Genomic DNA, 20,710 nt, shown 5'->3' on the forward strand with positions numbered 1-20,710 from the left:
CCAGCACCTTCCTCGGTTTACCAACAGTGATTAGTTTACCTTCTTCACAAAATAAGTCACTTAAACAACTTTTCCACCTTACATTTTCTATTTCTCTAATCCCAAGGGTGTGCTTCCTAATTGCACAAGCATACTCTTTTTAAGACCAGGAAAGAGTTAATTAACTAATAACAGAAAAATTAATAAAACATTTCAAAAGAGACATTATGGCAAAGAGCCATGACAGTACTGAAACCACAGGTGTATCAGACAGTCCAATCTGTGCAGAGCTATTCTCTGATGTCTCCTCCACTTCCATCCTACCTCTTCCTTCCTGAAAGGCATGGTGGAAAGTCCAAATGGCATTGAAATAAAACCTGGGAGTAAACTGAGGAAGGAAAAGTCTGCAACACTTGGAGCATTTCCTAGTTTTCCACAATACTCCTACCTATGTCTCCTTCAGATGAAGAAACCAGTAGCTTAACCAGGGTAAGTCTGCTTCTTCTGGGACATTTGTGGAGCCTAAGAGATATCAAGAGTAAGAAATACTGTCTGCTGAATAAAGCAGGAAATAGATTTACTTCCACATACCTGGGCCAAGGCCTGTTTCTCAAATATCAATTGAATTTATCCCAAGCACTGGTATACACAGCTCCAGTTGGATATGCCATTTATCTCTTCCAAGGATGCACCCAGGAAGTGTTTTCAGCCTTTTATAGGTTTATTAAATTCTACTGGATTTAGAACTGAACTTAAAACTTCACTTTCTTTTCAGTCTGATCCCCAATATGGGTCATGGACCTGTACACTGTGCTTGTCTGCAGAAACCTGACCTCTGTGCAAAAAAAAGCACTAAAGCACACATAACAGTCACCCCTAACAGAAGTGCTTGCATTATCAGAGCCACTATTCTTTTAGCAATTCTGTTCCACTTCACCTACAAGACCCCCATTTTGTATCTGGCCAGAGCTCCTTCATACAAAGTGTCTTCTTATTTTCAGTGCTTCATTTAAAACTTGATCTTTTGAGTGCCCACTACATGTAATTTACATTTTCAATCCATTCCCCATTCCCTCTCACTTGACATTCTGCCCTTCAAAAAGTAGGGTATAACCATCATGCACATACACTCAACTTCTGCTTACCTGTTACTTGAAATTTGTGAGGTCACAAGTTATGGGTTCCACGTGTTCCTTAATACCTGTATGTTTCTTTCAAACAAACCAGGATGGGGATGTTTTTATAAATTCAGTCAGTCCTCACCTTCCCAAAAATATTTTGCCAGCCCAGCTCAAGTTTTCAGCTCTCCTACAATTCATAAATCATTCCCATGTCAGATCTGTAAATGGATAAGCCTTGGTGTAGGCATCATCTTCCACCTGCAACTCTCCATGTTTCTTTACCAATAAGGAACACATATTTATCTCTTTTAATGAAGGATGGAGACAAACACATTCACAGTCCATAGCAAGCGCAGCAATGACTCCTACAGATGACTGTTGGAACTCTGTCCACTAACTTAGCTAGAGGGAGATCGCCCTTTGGTACCTAGGAATTTCCACATGAGGAAAAGTTACACAAATATCTTACCTGGTTCTTCACAAAAACAAACCACTCCAGAAATTTTAACAAACTTAAGAATCACATTTTGCATATAACATTATTGAGTAGCAACTCCATTCTTGTAATAGGTTTCCCGAGCCTCAAAAAATTTGGTCAACAAGACTTTGTTAATTACTATGAAATACATTTCTTTACAGAAAAACAACAAACTGTCTTCCAGAAACACTGAGAAATCAAATAGGACAAGTATGATATTATATAAGCAACTTTTCTATTTCCAACACCATTCACTTTCTTTTTCTGTGGTCTTAGTCAAACCATATGGGACTTGTGTTAAAAAAAGGGTCTCCCTCCCTCTCTAGCAGATATTAGCCTGACAGTTTTTAATGGCTGGTAAATTAAAATGGCATATTCACATTAGTAAGTCTTTTAAAAAGTACTGAAGATAGCAATTAACTGCTGAAACAACTTTCTAAGCATGGTAATGGCTATCTCCATCACTGGAAACTTTCAGATAAAGCTGCTCCTTACTAAGTAGTAATTACATTAATGGAATTTTTGTGGTTGTCTTTATTAGTAAATTAAAATAGATTATCTGAATTTATTTATCCCCAGGCTGGAATATAAATCTCCAGAGTTTACCACACTCCTTTAAAGGTCAGTAAATCTATAATTATATTAATTTATCCTGTATATTGAAAGCTTTTGCCAAACCAACTTAAAAAAGCAGGTCCAGTTTTCATCTTTGTAGAATGAAGTCCCTGGAAGCACGTACAAAACTAGCAATTGGACAGGGGGAGGAAAACAGTTCAGACAAAGCATCCATTCTGAAATGTTTAAAATAATTTTATTAAACAATCGTGTTTTACATGTCATCAGACCTAACCCCTGAAGTGCAAAAATGTTTCTGAGGTATTAAGACTGGAGGAAAACAGGCACAGTATTGGTTGTTAGGGATACCGCCCTACAGCACAGTGGAATTTGCAAACAACAGGCCTTTATACAGCATTTACAGGATCAGAGAAAACTGAGAACAAGATTGTATTTGTCTTTAGCCTTGAGAGCCAAAAAGCCCTGATCACTAGCCAGTTCTGTCACATCAGTGAAGACACAGACACAGTTAACACAGGATGATGATAAATATCAATGAGGTGTTTCTAGGCCAATATGTACAGTACTTGAAAAATGAAATTTAACTGCTGTATGCGTGACCAAAATCCCAACTGTCTATCCAGTCCAGCTTAATATGTTGTGCTTATGGTGGCCTCTCTAGTACCAGCATTTTTGTCTACTCTACACAGCTAAGCCACTGCCTCGTGCTCCTGTTTGAGGGCACCTGCCACTCACACTCACTTCAGGTAAGTCTGATGTTTATCAGATTAACTACAGTCAACAGTACAGTATGCTTGTAGCCTGGTATCCTTCTAGCTGCCCTCTTCCCCTCATCCATGCAGTGAACAAGTCTAACTCATGCAGAAAATCTGCTAAAGAAACAAGAACTGATTTTGATGACTCTTCATGTGGAAATGAAAGCTTTATCTCAGAACTGAAAAACTCATGGGGCAAAACTTGCCCTTACCAATTAGTATATTGGTGAGAGTTTTACTCAGTTGAAAAATTGTGCTCCAAAAATAATTTTCTGTGAGGAAAGTTTGGGCAATACTCAATATATGATATCTCCACAAGTCAATGGAAAATAAATTTAAGAAAATGTTTCCAAATTATTAATAAGTAAAAGTCACTTGTTCTAAGTTTCTCTTGGGTTATTTTTAGCCAATACAGCTGAAAACAAATTCCTCCTGAGACACATTTGTTTTCGTGAAAAATGTAATGACAAAAAAGAAGTTATCCTTATCTTACCAGGTGTTTATGAACTTATGAATTTTTCTGAATGTGTCAGGCTTTGTGTAAAAATGGCATGCTTGGAAAGGTTCTCATCTGCAGCATCTTCAGCTTTTAGACCTCACTGAGAAGATGAAGACATGAGCTCTATTGTCAGCACATTCATGGGCAAATGTCATGCAGTCTGATCGCAAACACAATTGAGATTCTCAACGTTTTCTAGGCTTGTTACCAACATCACTGCTGCTTACCTACACAACAACATCTAGCAAATCTACAAGTACAGAATAGCTGGAATAGAAGCTGGATACCACTGGAGTGTTGCCTTAATATTACTTTTTAATGGAATCATATTTCACAGACGAGAAAGGCAACCCCAAACAAAAAGTGCAAACATATCACTTTCAGTTGAAAACTGGGTTCCGGATGCCACTCAGGGCTGAACTGTTGGGCCAGTTTCTGTGCAGAAGGGTTAGAGAACATACAAAAAAGAAAATGCTTGAAATTCCTAGGATGACAATGCCTGAAATCAGCGCACTGGTGACTGTGTTCATCTGGAAAGGAGGTCCGTTTGGGTGAGCTGTAAGGAGAAGAAAAATGCTCAGGTAAGATCTGGTTATAATCTCTCAGGAGTGCCAAACACTTCTGCCTACCCCTTCCAACACCCAATACACAGTATAATTGCAGTGAAGGAACTAAAACTGTACCTCAGACTGAGCACCCATCTACTTGGATAAAGCTTATCCAAGTACATTTTGATAAGCTATTGATTCTTTCAATACCAGTCATGCTGGGGGATAAAGATATATACCTTCTAAGGCATTATGCCTCATCTGCTAGTGACCAACCTTGACCTGTGCTATTCAAGGCAAGACTATCATTATCCAAGGGCTAACAAGGTAGACATATAAGGATTTGTGACCTAATCAAGTTAATGAAAGAATTTCTCCCCCAGTATCATTATCTACATCTCAATTCAAAGTTTATATAAATGGGCAGACATATCTGGCACCAGATATCAGACATTCTTGAAGCTTGTTGTACACCTTCAGAGAGGGCTTCTTCATATGCTTATCAATTGTCAGATAAAAAGGTGACATATTTAATGCTTATTGCAGTTCAACAAGCTGTTCATGGACCTGTTCTGAGATAATAGGCCACGTACATCCACAGGCAGTACTGTCTTTTCCAGCAGGAGGGGAAAAAACCATTTGAGTACCAACAAGCATTTGCCATTACCAGTGGTGGAGAGTGAGGTGAAATGACAGTACAGTCTCTATGTGAGAAACCAGACTTCTCCTCCCAGAAGCAGCCACCTGCCCTCAACACCATTAATCCTACCCTCCTCATCCAAGCTGAAAGGAAATCATCACTGTTGATCAGGTAACCCTCCCCTTCTCAACACTGTGCTGCTTTCTGACCACTACAGCAGTAATCTCACCTCACTCTACCTCTGTGCTCCCCACTGGGACAGCAACAGGCAAAGGAAGGGCTGTTGCTCTGGGATGGAGAGACTGCTACTTTTGTTGGATGGGAAGGAAAGGTAGCAGCCATTAACACAGCAAACTGTACACAGCAAATAAAGAATTTGCTTTTTATTATTTTAATTATATCCTTGGGTAGTAACACACCAGGGAGCAATTAATTACAGGAAGAACTTTGTTTCCATGATAGGCAAGAACAGTAGCTGCTTTTATATGTTCTAAGTTGAGAAAAGAAAGGAACAAATAGTGTTAGAGTTCAGAGGACAGGATAGATTCCTTGTCCCACTCAGTCCTCTTATGAAGAAATTCAAGGTGGAATGACCCAATGATAACCTTGATCGCCCTTTGTGGATACAAAAATGCTGTTAGCAAGGAATTTTCCTGCTGCTTTCTAAGCCCATGGGATACTTTTCTCTCACAAAGAGATTAGCAAAAGTTCTATAAACTATGAACACCTGCAACCTTGTAGAACTTTGTTTATGGTACAGTAGAAAAATATTTTGACAATGGACGTTTAGGATTTCTAGTCAATCAACTGAGGGGGTGGCTGATCCTTTGCCCAATTAGACTATGAAGAAAAAAGTCTATAAAAGAGTTTATAAAATAATTAAATAAATCAATCTTGCTGCACAATTCCTGCCTGCTGGATCTTCTCTCCTCTCCTCCCTACGGCTGCAGGATAATGTAATATTTACTGAGCTAATAATCCTTTCTTATCCATCAGCCACTCCTTGTTACCAGGAGAGAACAGTAAGAGATAGGCTGAAACAAGTGTTCCAAGTGCCCAAAGGAGCAGCAGCCTAAAACTTAAGGAGCTGATCTCCACCACAGCCTATTTCCTTCACTGCCCTAGCAGGGCACAAGTTCTATCCAAGTTTCTCCACAGCCTCTTTGTGTGGTTAAATGCCAGGAGAACAAGAGCTGAAGCTCTGACCTTCTGGCTTTGAAATGTGAACTGAGCTGGACTGCTCCATAATAACCATTTTCCTGCACTGCTCCTGTGTGGCATGAGCAAATTTTACTGCTTAAGTCTGGTTTTGTATCTGGTGGCTATAACGTACCCTTCACCCTCGTATGCTGTAGCATCAGATCTTCATTTCTATTTCATCATAGGAATTAAAAGATGCAATGTAGATGGTGCTGGGTACACAAATTAAAGTGAGAATTCGAATTGCTCACCAATTGCTTTTTTTTCAGCATGTTGGTATCGACTCATTTAAGCAAAAAAAAAAGAAGGCAAAAAAATAAAAAAAACCCCAGTGCATAGATATTAATCAAAATGGTTCATCTCCTCAGTTCTGCTTCCCTCATAAACCCTCTTTTATGTTTCTTGGAATTCTGATTAACTTACCAAGCTGTGAATTGTTGGTTGGCGTCTCATCTATATAAAAAAAATGGCATGTGTTATATTTTTAAAATACCTCTGCCTACCTCCTCCCCTCTTGCAACACAAAAGCCAATAGTCATAGTTTTATTTTAAAAATACATCAGCTCGACTTGCCACATTAACTAGCAGCTTTTAGCATCTCTGTTAGAATATGGACAATAACATTAATTGCATGTTATTACTTCATTTTTAATATTAAATGGATATTAAAACATTAACTAATATTTTTAATGTCTCGTGGAAAAACAAACCAACACCATTATTAAATCAGGAACCAGTTCTGTGTCTCTCTCAGTAAAAATACAACCATAAGCACCATGTTATATGCAAGTCCCTTCACTGTTAATCATATTATAAAACAGCTCTATAGGAAAAAACTTGAGTTTTACAAGAAAAAACATGTCAGCGACTATAAATTATTACCAAAAAGCTCTTTTCGCCATGCTCATTTTCCTCTTGCCAGTTCCATAGTGGCTTTATATTCAGGGTAACACTTGTATTTTGTCTTCAGTTTTTGCTTACTTACCAGTGTCCATTTCAGAATTACATTTCTTGTCACTATTTTGGAGTTTTTTGTGCAATTTGTAAGCACAGCTCACATATACATTTGTTTTGAGCCGCTGTCTCCTAAGCTTAAGTGAGACATCCATCAAAAGCTACATAACTTCAACTTCCCAAGTAGGTAGCTGCTTTGTTTCCATACAGAGACTAAAACATTTTCTTCTGTGTACAGCTCCCGTAATGACTCATTTTAGATTAACAAAAAACGTATAACATTTCTCTGGAAAGAGCCAAACGTTGGAAATATGAGTCCAGAACTACACAGGAGAAGGACCATCACTCTTTTGCAGCAGCACTATTCAGTTCCTACCAAGGCAGCTGCATCAGCAGCTCCATTGCCAGGACAGCTGGTGACAGGATTTGTGGGGAGGCCTGGCTACTTTGAGGAGCCTCTGCAGGCATTGATGCGCACAGGCCAGCCCCAGGACAGCTGCAGCTCCACCCTAAATGAGGGAAGTGAGTGGCTGCACATCTGTGCATCTGCAGTCCTGCTACTGGCATATGGACTGTAGCGAGCCAGCTGCAACAGGTTTGATGGGCTCAGGACAAATGTATGTCTGCTAAAGCAAGACCTGAGCTGGCTTTGAAAATAGTGTAAGCACTTCCATGCATCACCACTACAAACCAGGGCTACACCCTGGCATTCCTCATTGAAAATTTAACTACATTTAAAAAAAAATTATCCAAAATTATCCAAATTTATCCTAATTTATTCATCTTCTAGATAGTTTTAGTCAAGTTCTCTCACGATCTTCCCCCTTTTATTTTGTTAATTATAGTATTCATAAGCCTCCTGGGTTTTATGAGCTTATTTTCACAATGGAAAGTGACAGCAGGACTAATTCCCTCTTTCTGCTCCCGAAGAAAAAGAGAAATGCAAATCATATTGCAGGACTTGCCCAATGTCACTCATGAAATTCGTGGCAGAGTTTAGAATTGAATTCCATTTTTGTTCAAGTACTTCTCATTAAACCATCCTTCTGTTATCATGAGTGGAATGCTCCAAAAGCATACTATGAAGATAGAGAAATCAAAAAACCTTTACCCACCCACTTTTAGAATACACCTAAAAAAATAGTTTCCTTTTTCAGTCTTATTCATGATTTCATTTAAACAACCTCAACTGTTGCCATGAAATTACAAAATTGTTTATCCTTTCTTTGGGACCATTAAACATCCATGGGCAGATTTCTTTGCTTGAAGCTATGCAGTATTTAAAGGTAATTGATAAGTATCCTTTTTGTTTTGAATTGTAAAAACAGCATTCACAGCATTTGAATCATGAGCTATATTACCTACCAGGGGTTGCTCATATAACAAGCTGTATCTAGTTTCCATTCCTTGCCTAAGGCAGCACTACTGCAGCATGTGTGTTTGGCTGAGCCAATCCGTCACTCATTTCCCATATGTACTCATGTGTGCAACTTTGAAGTTAGTTCTACTTTTTCTTGACTAATCTGATAGCAGCAGCTCAAGTAGACCATGTATAATGCAAAAAAATTACGCATTTTCATTGCAGAAATGCTGCTCTTAATGGAACCTATTTGTTCTAAAAGGTGGTTCCCCATTCTGGAGGGTCAGTTGCTCTCTTTGTGGATGGAGACAACTACTTGTCATTTAAAGAAGAATTTTATTCTCAAGTGTTTAAATTCGTTTTCCTAGACCAGCTTCAGTCCTACTCTCAGTATCCTAAATCTAAGAGGGCTGAAATCAGTTGCTTAACTGCAACTACTTATAAATACCTGCAATTTCTAAAATTTAAACTGCAGTCACATAAATTATTTTCAGAGACTGCAGGTTGCATTTAGAGCTGCCTCTTTCTTTTTCCTAAAAGCTTCAGCAATAAAAATGAAAATCATAGAATTTTACCCTCAATTTAAAGCAGTGGATTTTAGCCCACTGTTTAAAATTTACAATGGTTTTGTCCCATTCCTTTCTTATAGCTGAAGGCTAAGAATAGTGTGCATTAATTTTAGACAACATGTAGATAAAAACCCAGAGGGAAGCTGGAAGAAATGGTGAATAGAAAGTGACAGTGGATATTCATTATCCATCCAAATTAAATTGCAACACTGAACACAGTACCTTAAATTCTATTATCTTCAGTGAAATCTGACAAAAAAAAAAGTCAATCCATTGAATTTAGGCTTTTATAATGGCCTTATATGTATAACAGTATCCCACCATGATTTTATTGGAGGAGGAAGCATGTGAGAGCCAAGCATAAATACTAGCTCAAAATTCCTACCAAACAAAGTAGTAAAAAATATAGTAAAAAAATACTCAACACTTGTAAAAAAATACACAGCAAACTAACAGAGAATTCACCCTTTAAGTCACTGCAAATTTACATTAAACTACAAAACATTTCCCCAGGTTTCTGAAATTCCTGCATTCCATAGAGAAAGATTGTCTATTCCTACCACTCCTTGTAATGATGGGGCCAGCAGAGATTACAGCATTGCCAGATGTGCTCTGAGGGCTCCAAGTTGTCCTTCCGCCAGTGTCTCTTCTTTCTCTGTTACTGCAGATCTGAGTGGTCAATCAAAACAACCACAGATTCAGAATGGAACATAATTGTGGCCTTTTGTGCTTCCTTCTTTAATATAAACTCTTTGATAAATAATACTACGACTTTGATTTTATTTCTTAGTATGCATTAAATTACTTTGCAATAAAAACATCTACAATATTGCCTAGAAGTGTATTTTATAAATGCCTGGCCTCCCATTGTATTTTGCCTCACTTTGTTTACCAAACTACATTGCTCTTGCATACAAGATCCATCTTATAGTATATTAAATTTTCAGTAGTTAATTTCCCAAAGCTATGTTTACAGACAGTTTTCCCCAACAAATCTGTTTTGCTTGACAATCCCTATTCTAGCAAGCTTCTCGAGCGAGGGTTTGCACATCTTCCATGGAGTTCTAAATAGCAATGACTCACACTAAATCCCCAGCACTCTCATCTGGAATCCGCCTTTGACATCTGTAACCTATCATCTACCTTAATCTAGGGTACTCAAGCACGCTTCAAATAAGAGCATTTATTTAGTTTCAGCTTCTTGTGAAAGAACTTCAAAAACCTCAGAACACAAATTGAATACAAAACGAAATGTGTTACGTAAATGGGTAACATCATATGAAATAATGTACAAAATTTCAGAAGTATACTGGACTGACAGCACTTTAAAATTCTAAATGGGGAGTCATTCGATAGGAAACAATGCTGTGTTCTGAAGACATCACAGAAGTTTGTGTTTACATGTTTATTTAAATGTTTCAATTTTCAAAATATATTTGTTGTCCCTGATACTCCTAAAACTAGTTCATTTTGGAGACATAACCTCATGAACTTCAACAAAAGAAGTTTCCAAATGGTAAGGGAGATGATAATAAACTATAAGGGGCATAGTATCTTTTTCATTATGAGAAACTTTCACAGATTTTTCTTGTCAGTATAACAGCATTTCCTATAGCTTTAAGTTTTCCATAAATTCTATTTTAAGATATTTGTCCTCATCCACTGTGATGCTGGATACCTTACTACTAAGAATATCAACCTGAAAGCCATCTCAGAATTCTTACTTTTAAAAACTAAAGACCACAAAGCAAAGCAGTCATTTCTCATATGTTCAGTAACCTGTGTTTTGCAGGTCTAGTATTATTTTATTTCCAGATAAATGTTCACTCCAGACAGTGTTCATTTCCATATTCTTCATTAGTTGTTCCACATTACTTCGGACACAAAAAACATTCTTACTTCAGTCCCTACTAGTCGCTTTCATTCTGTGCCATCCAAACTTCCATAAAACTTGTACGCAGAACCCCAGTGTGCCTATTTTATATCCAGATAACTAAGAACTTACTGGCACAAGAAAGGGACAGTCATCTGCTCTGCACAGCTTTGTCACACAGTGAAGGAAGACTGTCGACATCTTCTGGTTCTTGTGCTTCACAAAGCGAAACACCTCAAAGGAAAACCGGCCCATTTGACTCTTGCCGTTTTCAATTATGGTTGTCTGCGGATCCTTGTCACAGCTAGTTTTTGCAGAGAAGAGTAAAACTGGGATGAGCAGCTCTGTTAGTATTTTGAAGCTGTTAGCTGAGAATAAGATGACTTAAGCAGCAAGTTCAATGCTTTAGTTCCTTGGAAAAGAACACAGTGCAAATATCTGCAGACACAATCTGCCTGTTAGGCTGCAGCTCCCTGTGCTGAAGCGCATTCCTAAGAAAACACTATGCTTTGTTTTGCAGCACTGCAGCTGTAACCAAGGTACCATTTAATTCCAGTGCCCAAAGAAACTTGAGACCTGAAGCAAAAAGCAATCAGGTATGCTAACCAGTATAGACAGGTAACTCCAAATGAAGACAGTATCGCTCCAGTAGGTGTCACAGATAAAATTTAATCTGAGATACTGCCAAGATGTTTTTCAACGCTCCAATTCAAATAAATGTTATAACAGGAAGTAGAAGCAGGAGCATCTATTTATATTTAATCATTTGCTTAACTACTTTCCTGGATTGGAGTCTCTGATGTTTTATATCACTGTCATTCACCACATTTACCTTGGTAAAATAAAGGCCAGTTTAGCCATTCACTTTGAGAGTTTATTTTATCTCTATCAGAACTATTTTGGTCATATACTTTTCTACCTTCATAATTCTTATGACTTTGCACTTGCTTCTATGTTTACGTTCACACACAAATAAGTTCTGACATGTTAGCTATAAACCTAGCCCTTGGCCTGCCTGCTAATAATGCTTAAACTTTCCAGGCAGCTTAAGACACCACTATTGAAGAGACTTATAATTATTCTTTTTAAAGAAGGACCAACAAACTACTGGATTTGCACAGGGCCTACCTGAAGAAAAGATCATATCGAAGATCATCACTAGGATTGCCAGACGGTGTGGTGTAACAGTAGTCCATCAAAACATTCCACCTGCACAGGGAGTAAAGTGATAGATCAGGGAAGCAGCAATGCAACACTGGGGGTGTGAGTGAGGTGAGATGAAAGGACAGTACAGGAAAGCATACAAACAGTAATGCAGGCTGTTATAGAGAAACTGTATTAAACACATCACATACAAGTCATCCTGTTTCTCCAATTACTTAGAAAATTAAAGAGCACAACACAGCAGCAGAATTGTATAAACCGAATCATTTGGTTTCATGCAAGTCAACCACCATACCAACACACAGTGTACACCTCCTCTCAGAAATCATGGCCACATAGGACTAGAAATCAAAACCAACCCACTAAATTAAAAGCCCTGGATTTTCTCATACAGAGGCCTTTTCTAAAATAAAAAAACAATATAGGATTTAAAGTATCATTCAGGAAAACTTTCATATGAGAACTGAAGCAAAATATGCATTCACTGTCAAGGACCTGACACCCTCCATCTGAGAGCAGTGGTTATTGAACACCCACCATTACTTTGAAACACAAAAGCTATGAGGAAAGACAGATGCTTCTAAATCAGATAAGTAACAAGAGCTGAAAAGCTGACAAGACAAGAAATAACACCCTTTATGCTACCTGCCATCAAGGTTGGTTGCTCTTACAGCTGCATATATTTTGGTTTTCAAAGGCAAGCCTGTACTTGGAATAATGAGTTGCTGGCTGTAGGTTGAATCCTGTAAAACAAACATTGCTTCAATTGTAACAGAATTTCCACTGTAACAACCCATCTGCATCCACAGACTGAGCTCTCATCAATTTTTCTGACCCTTCTGTGTAGAAAGATCATTTACTATGTTCTCTGTAAGGGAACAAGCAAAAAAGCAGTGCTGGAGCACTTGCCTACAAGTTTGTCTGTAAAGACTGGCTTTGCCCCATGCAATAATTTGGGAGAGTCTATGATTTAACAAGGTAGTTGGATCAGTGAGTAAAGGAAATGTATCATGCATTGACGCTGACAATGACATTCATAGACACAAGTCTAGCAGAACTTACAGGCAAAAATAGGAGCTACTCTGGTTTTCTAAAGAAGGAGCTTTACTGGGTTGTCACCTAAGTTTATTTGAATTAGGGGAGACAGCAATGCCATGAGGTGTTATATATTTTAAGATATAGTATGGGAGAACAGAGACATTCTGTTATGCAAAAATGTAGTTTCTATGGAAGCTGGCTTCTTGACAACTATCACTAACAAACATTTCCATTTAAATTCTAGTATTTCAAAAGAGCTGTTTCAAGAAAGTTGTATTCAATGTAAAATTTGGGAATTCCACATATACTACTATTTCAATATAGCTGTTTTACTGGGGGTTTTTTGTTCGAAGTCTGAGCCATTAATATCACTTTAGCAACAAAGACATGAAACAGATCTGTGTGAGAGATATTAATTCAGAATATCAAAATGCACTCTCTGGCAAAATCACTTATGTCAAACACGTTGCTAATGCAGATAGCACAGCAACTCTGTTGAGACCTCTTGTGAAAGGTCAAAACACTTAATACATATGAAAAAAATCTGGTAAATAGGATTTCGACCGGGTTCATTGTGGCAATCGAGACCATGGCAAGCAGCAGCTGACAGCAACAAGAAGTTTTACACCAGAGATCAAGTGATTTTTTAAAATTAACAGCATGCCCAATATCCAATCGGTGCAGTATCAGAGGCCTTCCGGTAGGTTTGCCTTCTTTCAAATTAATTATACATTTCTATAACACATAGCTCTGCCACATTTTGTAAATGATCAAGAAGTGCAAAATCTTCACTATTACATTCCATAGTTGCTCTTTTATTCTTTAATAGTAGTTTTTATTCATTTAGACAGACGTTTGCAAAAAGGCATGAAAGCACAGGGACACTTAGGCTTTGTGAAAGCCTATTAAAGCCCATTTTGCTACTAAACTCTGAGTCTACCGGAACAGCTCTTCTTATCTTTCCAAACAATGACATGTACCAGCATCACAAAGTAAATGTAAACACTTTGTGAGGGAGCACAGAGGTGAGCTGAGAAGATGACGAGTCAATGTTAAGAAATAACAGTACAGCTAAATTTGGAAAAGACAGCTGCTTGCAGTCAAGAGACACATCTGTACACAACCCCTCACCACTAGGAAGGCTGGACATGAGCCTTGAGGCCTCTCCCAAAACCAGGACTGCTAACAGGGATGAAGGGAGCCCACAAGACAGCAGGTGCCCGAAGAAGCACTCCCCACAGGAAACAATGCAGGCAATGCACAATCCCCCCATGCATTTATCCAGCCCTAGGAAGTGAAGCAGGAGGGCATATCCACCACTGCAATCTGCCAGCCTTGGCAGTATTATTCATGACAGTGCTACTCACTAGGGAGAATAATATGACTGCTATCAGAACAAAAACCAGCACTGTTCATGGTCAGTTTGCAACCTTACAGGAGCAGGGAGGATGACAGCATATTTTGGCATGGGATACTTAAGGAAAAGAGGTGTTCACTATGAGCATCAACAGCGTTTATTCCTGACTCTTTTGCTGAATTGGGCCCTGAAGGGCAGTCAACATTTGGCAGTCAATGCTTGGCTTGACTGAGAAATTTGCCCACCCTCATTCTACCCCATCTTTTTGATCCAGGTTTATTTAAAAATGAGAGAACTATAATCATCATTTTAACAGATTATAGGTTGTTATTTGGAGCTGTGCTCTTTCAAACAAACATGATTTTTTAGAGCATGCCATTGAAAAATGCCCTGTTGCAATATTTATAGCTCATTATGTTCAAAGCATAAAGCATTGACTTTTAAATCAGTTGCATGAATTATAACTCAGCAGCATGATGGCATGAATAATAATGCAAAAAAAATCAGATTCATAATTTACAAAAATGATGCTTGATAGATTGAAAAATTGATATTTAAATCAGGTATTTAAAATGTATGAGTAAAAATTTTAATCAACACAAAAATACAATTTTAGGGATTAATGTTAAGTAGAAGTCCTTGCATTTTTCATGTTTTAGTGTCACCAACCCATTTTACATGGTAAAAGCTTTTACAATAACGCATATTCGAGTTAAATTATCTAAAACATAAGGAAGAAGCATTGGATGAAAACTGTAATAATTATTAACCCTTAAAATCTTTAAAGTCCACACTGTAAGGCAACATATGCATCAGGCTATAGATTTGAAACAGATACATCCTTCACTACAATCACAGATGATTGAAACACTCTGATGAGGCTTGAACATAAAAATACCCCAGTCAAAGGGCTACAGTTTATTGCTAAGGGAATAGGCCTGGAATAATTTTACAGAATACTACAGAGTACTCTCTGTTTAGGCACAAAGCACCTATACACACTCAGAAACATAATAAATGCAAACAAAAGTATGCACTCTGGAGTATGATTGCTATTGTTACAATTGATTAGTCACATGGCACTACAAACTGAAAGCCAGAGCAGTAAATTGAGGAACTGTATAAATACGGGCCAAAAAGAATGTATCTGTCCTCAAAGACCAGCCATATAAATACAAGACAGCAGGTACATGCAAATAGAAAGGGAAAAGGGATTCAGAGATGAAAGACGCCTTGAAGAAGGGCTTGGTTCATGGGAGGAGCAGGAAGGAAATAGCAAATTATGCAGAGGAATCTATACTTTGGTCTGCTAAACCAGTTTGTACCCACATAGTGCAGAGATTAATTTAGTCCAGGTCATACTGTGTTTTATACTCACATTGTAAAGCAACAAATTCAAAGTGCTAATAAATGTACCATTGTTCTCTCTTACAGAAATAGCAGCTGATGACCTACAACAAAACCAGAAACCAAAAACCATCATGAAGAAAGATACCTTATTTTTGGTTTTGCATACTGCGCTGGGTTTCATTATTAAAAAACTCAATGAGTCATATCGCAAGGAGTTAATTTATGCATTTGGGTTATAAACTTCAGAAACAGGAATTTATAGTGGAAATACTGACAGTCTTAACTATGCAGAAAATAATGGAAACACGAATCAGAAAAATAATTAGCAGAGAGGCAAAGTGACAAAAAGGAACCCACCTTACATGATGTACAAGGTTTACTCACAGAAATATTTTCTCTTGCATTCTATATTTACAAGCTTATGAACTATTTCTTGAAGAATTATCTCCTTTTTTTTGCTGCTATAATTTTTCAGAAGAACGTCTGAATTTTAAAAGAAGTTTTACATTATCTAAGGGTCTCTTCATAATAGCAGCTCTTCATAAACTATGTTATCTCATATAATGATGCTACAGAATTTTCTTTTTCATTGCAACCCCTCTTCTTTTGGTGTTTTTTTCCTTTCCCCTTACTCTTACACAGCTAAAAATTGCTACATGGTCAATGCTGTTATGGTATGCACATATACATGCTTACACAAACATGGGGAGGAAACACACAGAAGTGAAAAATCACACTTACGAAGCAAGCTGGGTATTGTTAACCAAGTACTCCAGTGGGTAGCTACAGCTAAATTTGTACAGAAGCCCAGGCAAATAGCTGATAATCGTTGGTGGGTCTGGTGTGTCAATGTAGCCTGAAACATTACCTATCTGTACCACTGAGGTATTTCCATAAGCATTGATACCTCGAGCTGAGGATACCTATTGAGGAAGACAGAAAATTAATATTAGCTGGAAGTTAACTGTGGAACAAAAGATCTTAAGGACACTGATGGTTTAGCCCATAATTTATCCTGAAATATCGTCACTAAAACCTTCAAAAATTAATTTCGTTTAATAACAGCTTCCTTGTGTTCTATTTGCACCTCCCTGGAATCATGCATATACAATTCACAAGCTGTATCCCTGTTCTTAGAACAGACTTGAGCAACATTTGAAAAAAATTATGGATCTTGGAAGCATATCTTTTGGTAGATAATTTTTTTTCTCTACATTCCCAATGAACTCATATGACTTATTGGGAAAAACTATTCTATTACAGTTAAAAAGTACTATCTTACAATGAGCTTCCATATGCAAGAAAAAGGTAAATACACAATCAATTTCATTCACAGAAGCAATATTCTCTCACTGTTGAGCTTTGGTTTGGACCCATCAAAAACAAGGTACTTTATAAGCAGACACAAGCCAAATAGCTGAACTTTGAGTCTGTGTTGTGTTTATATTATTCATTTCTAAATCTTAATTTTAAACTATAAACTGCCAGAAATTACAGAGCTGAAAAGTAATACAATCTTAACCACAATGCAACCTAAATTCCATCCATGGGCACGTGCTATTCTGTATTGCTCAGCTCACAGAGTGTGCAGAGCCTGCAAGAACACGCAGCTCTCAAGAAAACTGAGGGACACTTTCCTCCTGGTAGGAGCCCAGCTCCACTCCATCTGTAGCTACTGATCTGAGTAAGGGGGTGGTCTGAAAGTAGCTGAGAAGCATCACAAATTCCTTTGTCAGTAGGCATATACACAATGAGGTAAATTAACATGGCAGTGGACTTCTACGGTAGCATTTCTGCTGTATAACTGTATAACTGTATTAGCAAAACAGATGTTCTCAGTAGCATTAGAACACATGGTTTCTTAAAAAAAAATTTCATTATTGAAGAATCATCCTGAGGTGCACATGAGTTGCAACATTTTGCAGTAAGTAGCACAGGACACACAGCAGGAACTTGTCCACAGAAAACACACCTAAAAGACAGAAACAGGCGAGCATTTTGCCAATAGCATACTTCGTAATTTGCTGAATGGCGCAAAAATGTTGAAAATAGAATTTTCCAGGATCTGAGTTTTGCCTAAGTGCTATAGGCTAAGGTAGTACAGTCAACTACAACTCTTAACTTCCTCGCCACCCTACTCCCATAAAGTAAAAAGTTGAGTCTGTTGTATTACAGAAAGACCTGGGTTTTACACAAGTTCTGCCTGAACTGTTGTCTTCCCTTTACTTTTGTTGAAAATTAGCTTGAAGGTCTTCGCTGTGAAACACTGCCAAGAAATGCAGGGGAACATACTACTCCACTGTGGGAGCAGTGCTCCCTGCTCCTGTTTTGTCTTCATTTTGGGGCACAGCATGAATAAACAGAAAGAATGGGGGGAATATTTTTGGTTATATTTTTCACAGCTGCTACTTTGTCTGTATTCAGTGCAGCCTGTTGGGGGACTTCATGAGGAGCTACAATTATTTGGACTTGTCAGACTGGGGGCTCTTGCTTTGTTTTTTAGACATCAAGCTCTTATGATCATAACCAAGAGCAAGTCCAGGGAGTTTACAAGGTGACCAGCTACACAAGAACAGGAAGAAGTGGCTTCCTGGAATGGTCTTCTACTGCAAGTCATGGAGTTGCTACAGTTGGAAAAGAGAGCCTTGAATTGGCTGAACTGGCTTTTTGTTGAAATTTTAAAAGAAAACTCAGTCTAAGGCAAAGAGGTCACAAAGCATATCAAACATTTCAGCCCAGTTTCAGCAAAATTATTAACAACAAAACAGGGGGCTTGTTATAAAAGCTGACAGGGATCAAGTACAAGAATTCCAGAGAGAATAAAAGCCTTAAAAATAATACATTTTTCCACTTGTTTTCTTAAGTTATTCATAGGTTCTTTGATACAAGTCATCACTGCTTACTCAATGTGATACACACAAACTGTGAAAATCTCCACTTCTGAAAGATCCAAGGCATGGTCAGCAAGAGTTTTAGAAATGCCTTGAGAAAAAAATTAAAATTATACTTTCTAATCAGAGGACAAATGTGTGTCCCACCATATTTTCTCAGTAGTAATCAAGATTATAAGTTACCAACTTTCTCTGGTTTTCTTTGATATATGCAATATGTTTCTAGCTGGGTAAGACAAAGTAAATATTATCTATAAAAGATACAATGCTGTGAAGAACATTCACTTGATCCTAAATAGCTATGCTACTTTGATTTGGTCTTACCACTAAAGTGTTTCCACAAGATTCCAAAGTACTTAGATTGATGATGAAAATGACCACTGCTGGAAAGGTGTTGTTATTGATGAAGCCCCTGCAGTGGGCATCCCCATGTTTCCCATTCAGTGCCAGATCTGTCTCAGAATAACCAGAGAAAAGAACGGTGCAAAAATTTATCTTCATAGTAATTGTCTGTACTCCACAGAAAACATTGATGTCTCGCTCAGCTGCAAGAAGAATACAGGGGAAGACACTGTAAAAAGATTTGAAGTAATCATCATATAACCATTGTAGCAGTTAGTCTAGCATTGTGACTTCCAATCAAATAAATTTTTACACTTCAGTCGCAGCAAAATATTAGAATATAAGGGTAGGAATTGCAAATCTGAAGAACAGATTTGACTCTACCACCTCACTAAAGAAAAAAACCAAGAATTAATATAGTAACATAGTGTAACCAAGCAAGAAACACATTAATCTAAAATCCCCCAGCAAACCTTCTAGAGGCACATTAATGAAATGAAACACTGCAACAGAGTAGAAAACAGCAACTGGTTAAATACTTGGAGTCTGATTAAGCAGCCTCCTCTGGAACAGAAATTTCTGGCAATTTTGAGGAATTGAGGATGCCAAGCTCTGCCTCCCAGCCCACTCTGGCATGGAACCTGGCATGAAAACATTTTTCTGATTTATCTGGCGTCCACTTTGCATGAGATCACAGTCTCAGGCTGCGCAGACTTTGAAGTACAATCAACAGCATATCAGAGCAATTTATTATGATGTCTCTAAAGCTGGTTTTTCCTGGGTTTTGAGGGTTTTTGTTAAGAACCATCAGCTTGAGCTTTAATTAAAAAATCAGTTGGCTCTTGAAAGACAATGATCAATACTACAAAGCATCTTGCAATCTTTCATTCTGTGCGTTATGACAACACAAAAGACCTAGAAAGCAGCAGCTGTTAAAACTGATCAATTTTTGAACAGCAAAAGCCATCTTTGGACAATTTGACCTTCTATTCAAAAGTTCTGAAGATTTTTATGTACTGAATGGGAAAGCATCAGGTTCAGATACAGGCACAAGCAACAGACTGTTTTGCTTTACAGCTCTGATATTGCTCTTCTTCAAGGTCTTCTTTGCCTGTAGATGACTGGGGTGTTGTTCTGGTGTTTCCCCCTAGTGCTTTACAAAAATACATACTGCATTGTGTTAAACACAGACATTACTCCTTTACATAACAACTAATTTATTACATTTGCTTAAAGATTAAGTGCTATTTAAAATTGTAGAACAACTTCAGTCAATACTATACCATTAAGCCTGCTGAAATGAATTGTTTCACTGCGTTGTCACAGCAGAGAGGAAATGAAATCTCCATTCTAATGAACTAGTTCTTCCCCCATGGTACAGGAGCACAAGCAGTTTAATTTAGACAGCTTTAATGGTGGCTTTCAAGCCAAAACAATCAAGTGCAGGAAATAACAGGCCAAACTCAGTCCTGCGCTAATGCCGTGATAAATGTTACTCACTGGGTGTAAATTTGGGCAGAAAGGTACTGGAGGAAAGACAGGAGTTGAAGTGATTTGGCATGAAATTCTCCTGGTTTGTACACAATCATAATCCCACTAATGTAATGCACAAAGATGAGGAAGCAGCATGCCTTGGTTTTCACTACAGGAGGACTATTATGATCCATTTAACGAGTGTACTAAGGTAGAGGGACCAGTACAGAAAGGCAAATGGTAAAGTGAATTCACGCTTCCTTGGACTGATGCACAAAACAAATTGTAACAAATTGCAGGATGTAACACAAAGCAGTTCAGTTAATTTTATAACTCACTTCAAGCCTTTTCAACAAGCAGGATATTAACTTCACCAATTAAGTTACCATTACTGCTTGCAAAATTATCATTTGACACTATGGGAAATGAGACCATACCATACAAAGGCAACTTTTGTGTGATACAGGAGGATAAACAATCTTTCCAAACTGAACCTTTTCTGCCCACTACTTCATGAGGAAGTATTGCTGCCAAATTAATCCA

General features: G+C 37.9%; 1 protein-coding gene across 1 annotated transcript in view; it reads right to left on the reverse strand.

Moving 5' to 3' along the window:
• Positions 1–2,365: 2,365 nt before the first annotated feature.
• ZPLD1 (zona pellucida like domain containing 1) overlaps positions 2,366–20,710 on the reverse strand; it is a 106,736-nt gene continuing 88,391 nt past the window's right edge. The window contains exons 4-12 of the mRNA XM_008631715.2: positions 18,677–18,897; positions 16,203–16,384; positions 15,490–15,562; positions 12,362–12,459; positions 11,681–11,761; positions 10,685–10,856; positions 9,240–9,348; positions 6,220–6,249; positions 2,366–3,964 (exon numbers count right to left, since the gene is read on the reverse strand). Coding sequence (XP_008629937.1) covers positions 3,789–3,964; positions 6,220–6,249; positions 9,240–9,348; positions 10,685–10,856; positions 11,681–11,761; positions 12,362–12,459; positions 15,490–15,562; positions 16,203–16,384; positions 18,677–18,897 — 1,142 coding nt within the window. The 3' untranslated portion in view covers positions 2,366–3,788. The remainder of the gene's footprint in view (positions 3,965–6,219; positions 6,250–9,239; positions 9,349–10,684; positions 10,857–11,680; positions 11,762–12,361; positions 12,460–15,489; positions 15,563–16,202; positions 16,385–18,676; positions 18,898–20,710) is intronic.

Source organism: Corvus brachyrhynchos, unplaced genomic scaffold (genome assembly GCF_000691975.1).
Source record: "Corvus brachyrhynchos isolate BGI_N302 unplaced genomic scaffold, ASM69197v1 scaffold3, whole genome shotgun sequence".
NCBI classification, from domain to species: Eukaryota; Metazoa; Chordata; class Aves; order Passeriformes; family Corvidae; genus Corvus; species Corvus brachyrhynchos.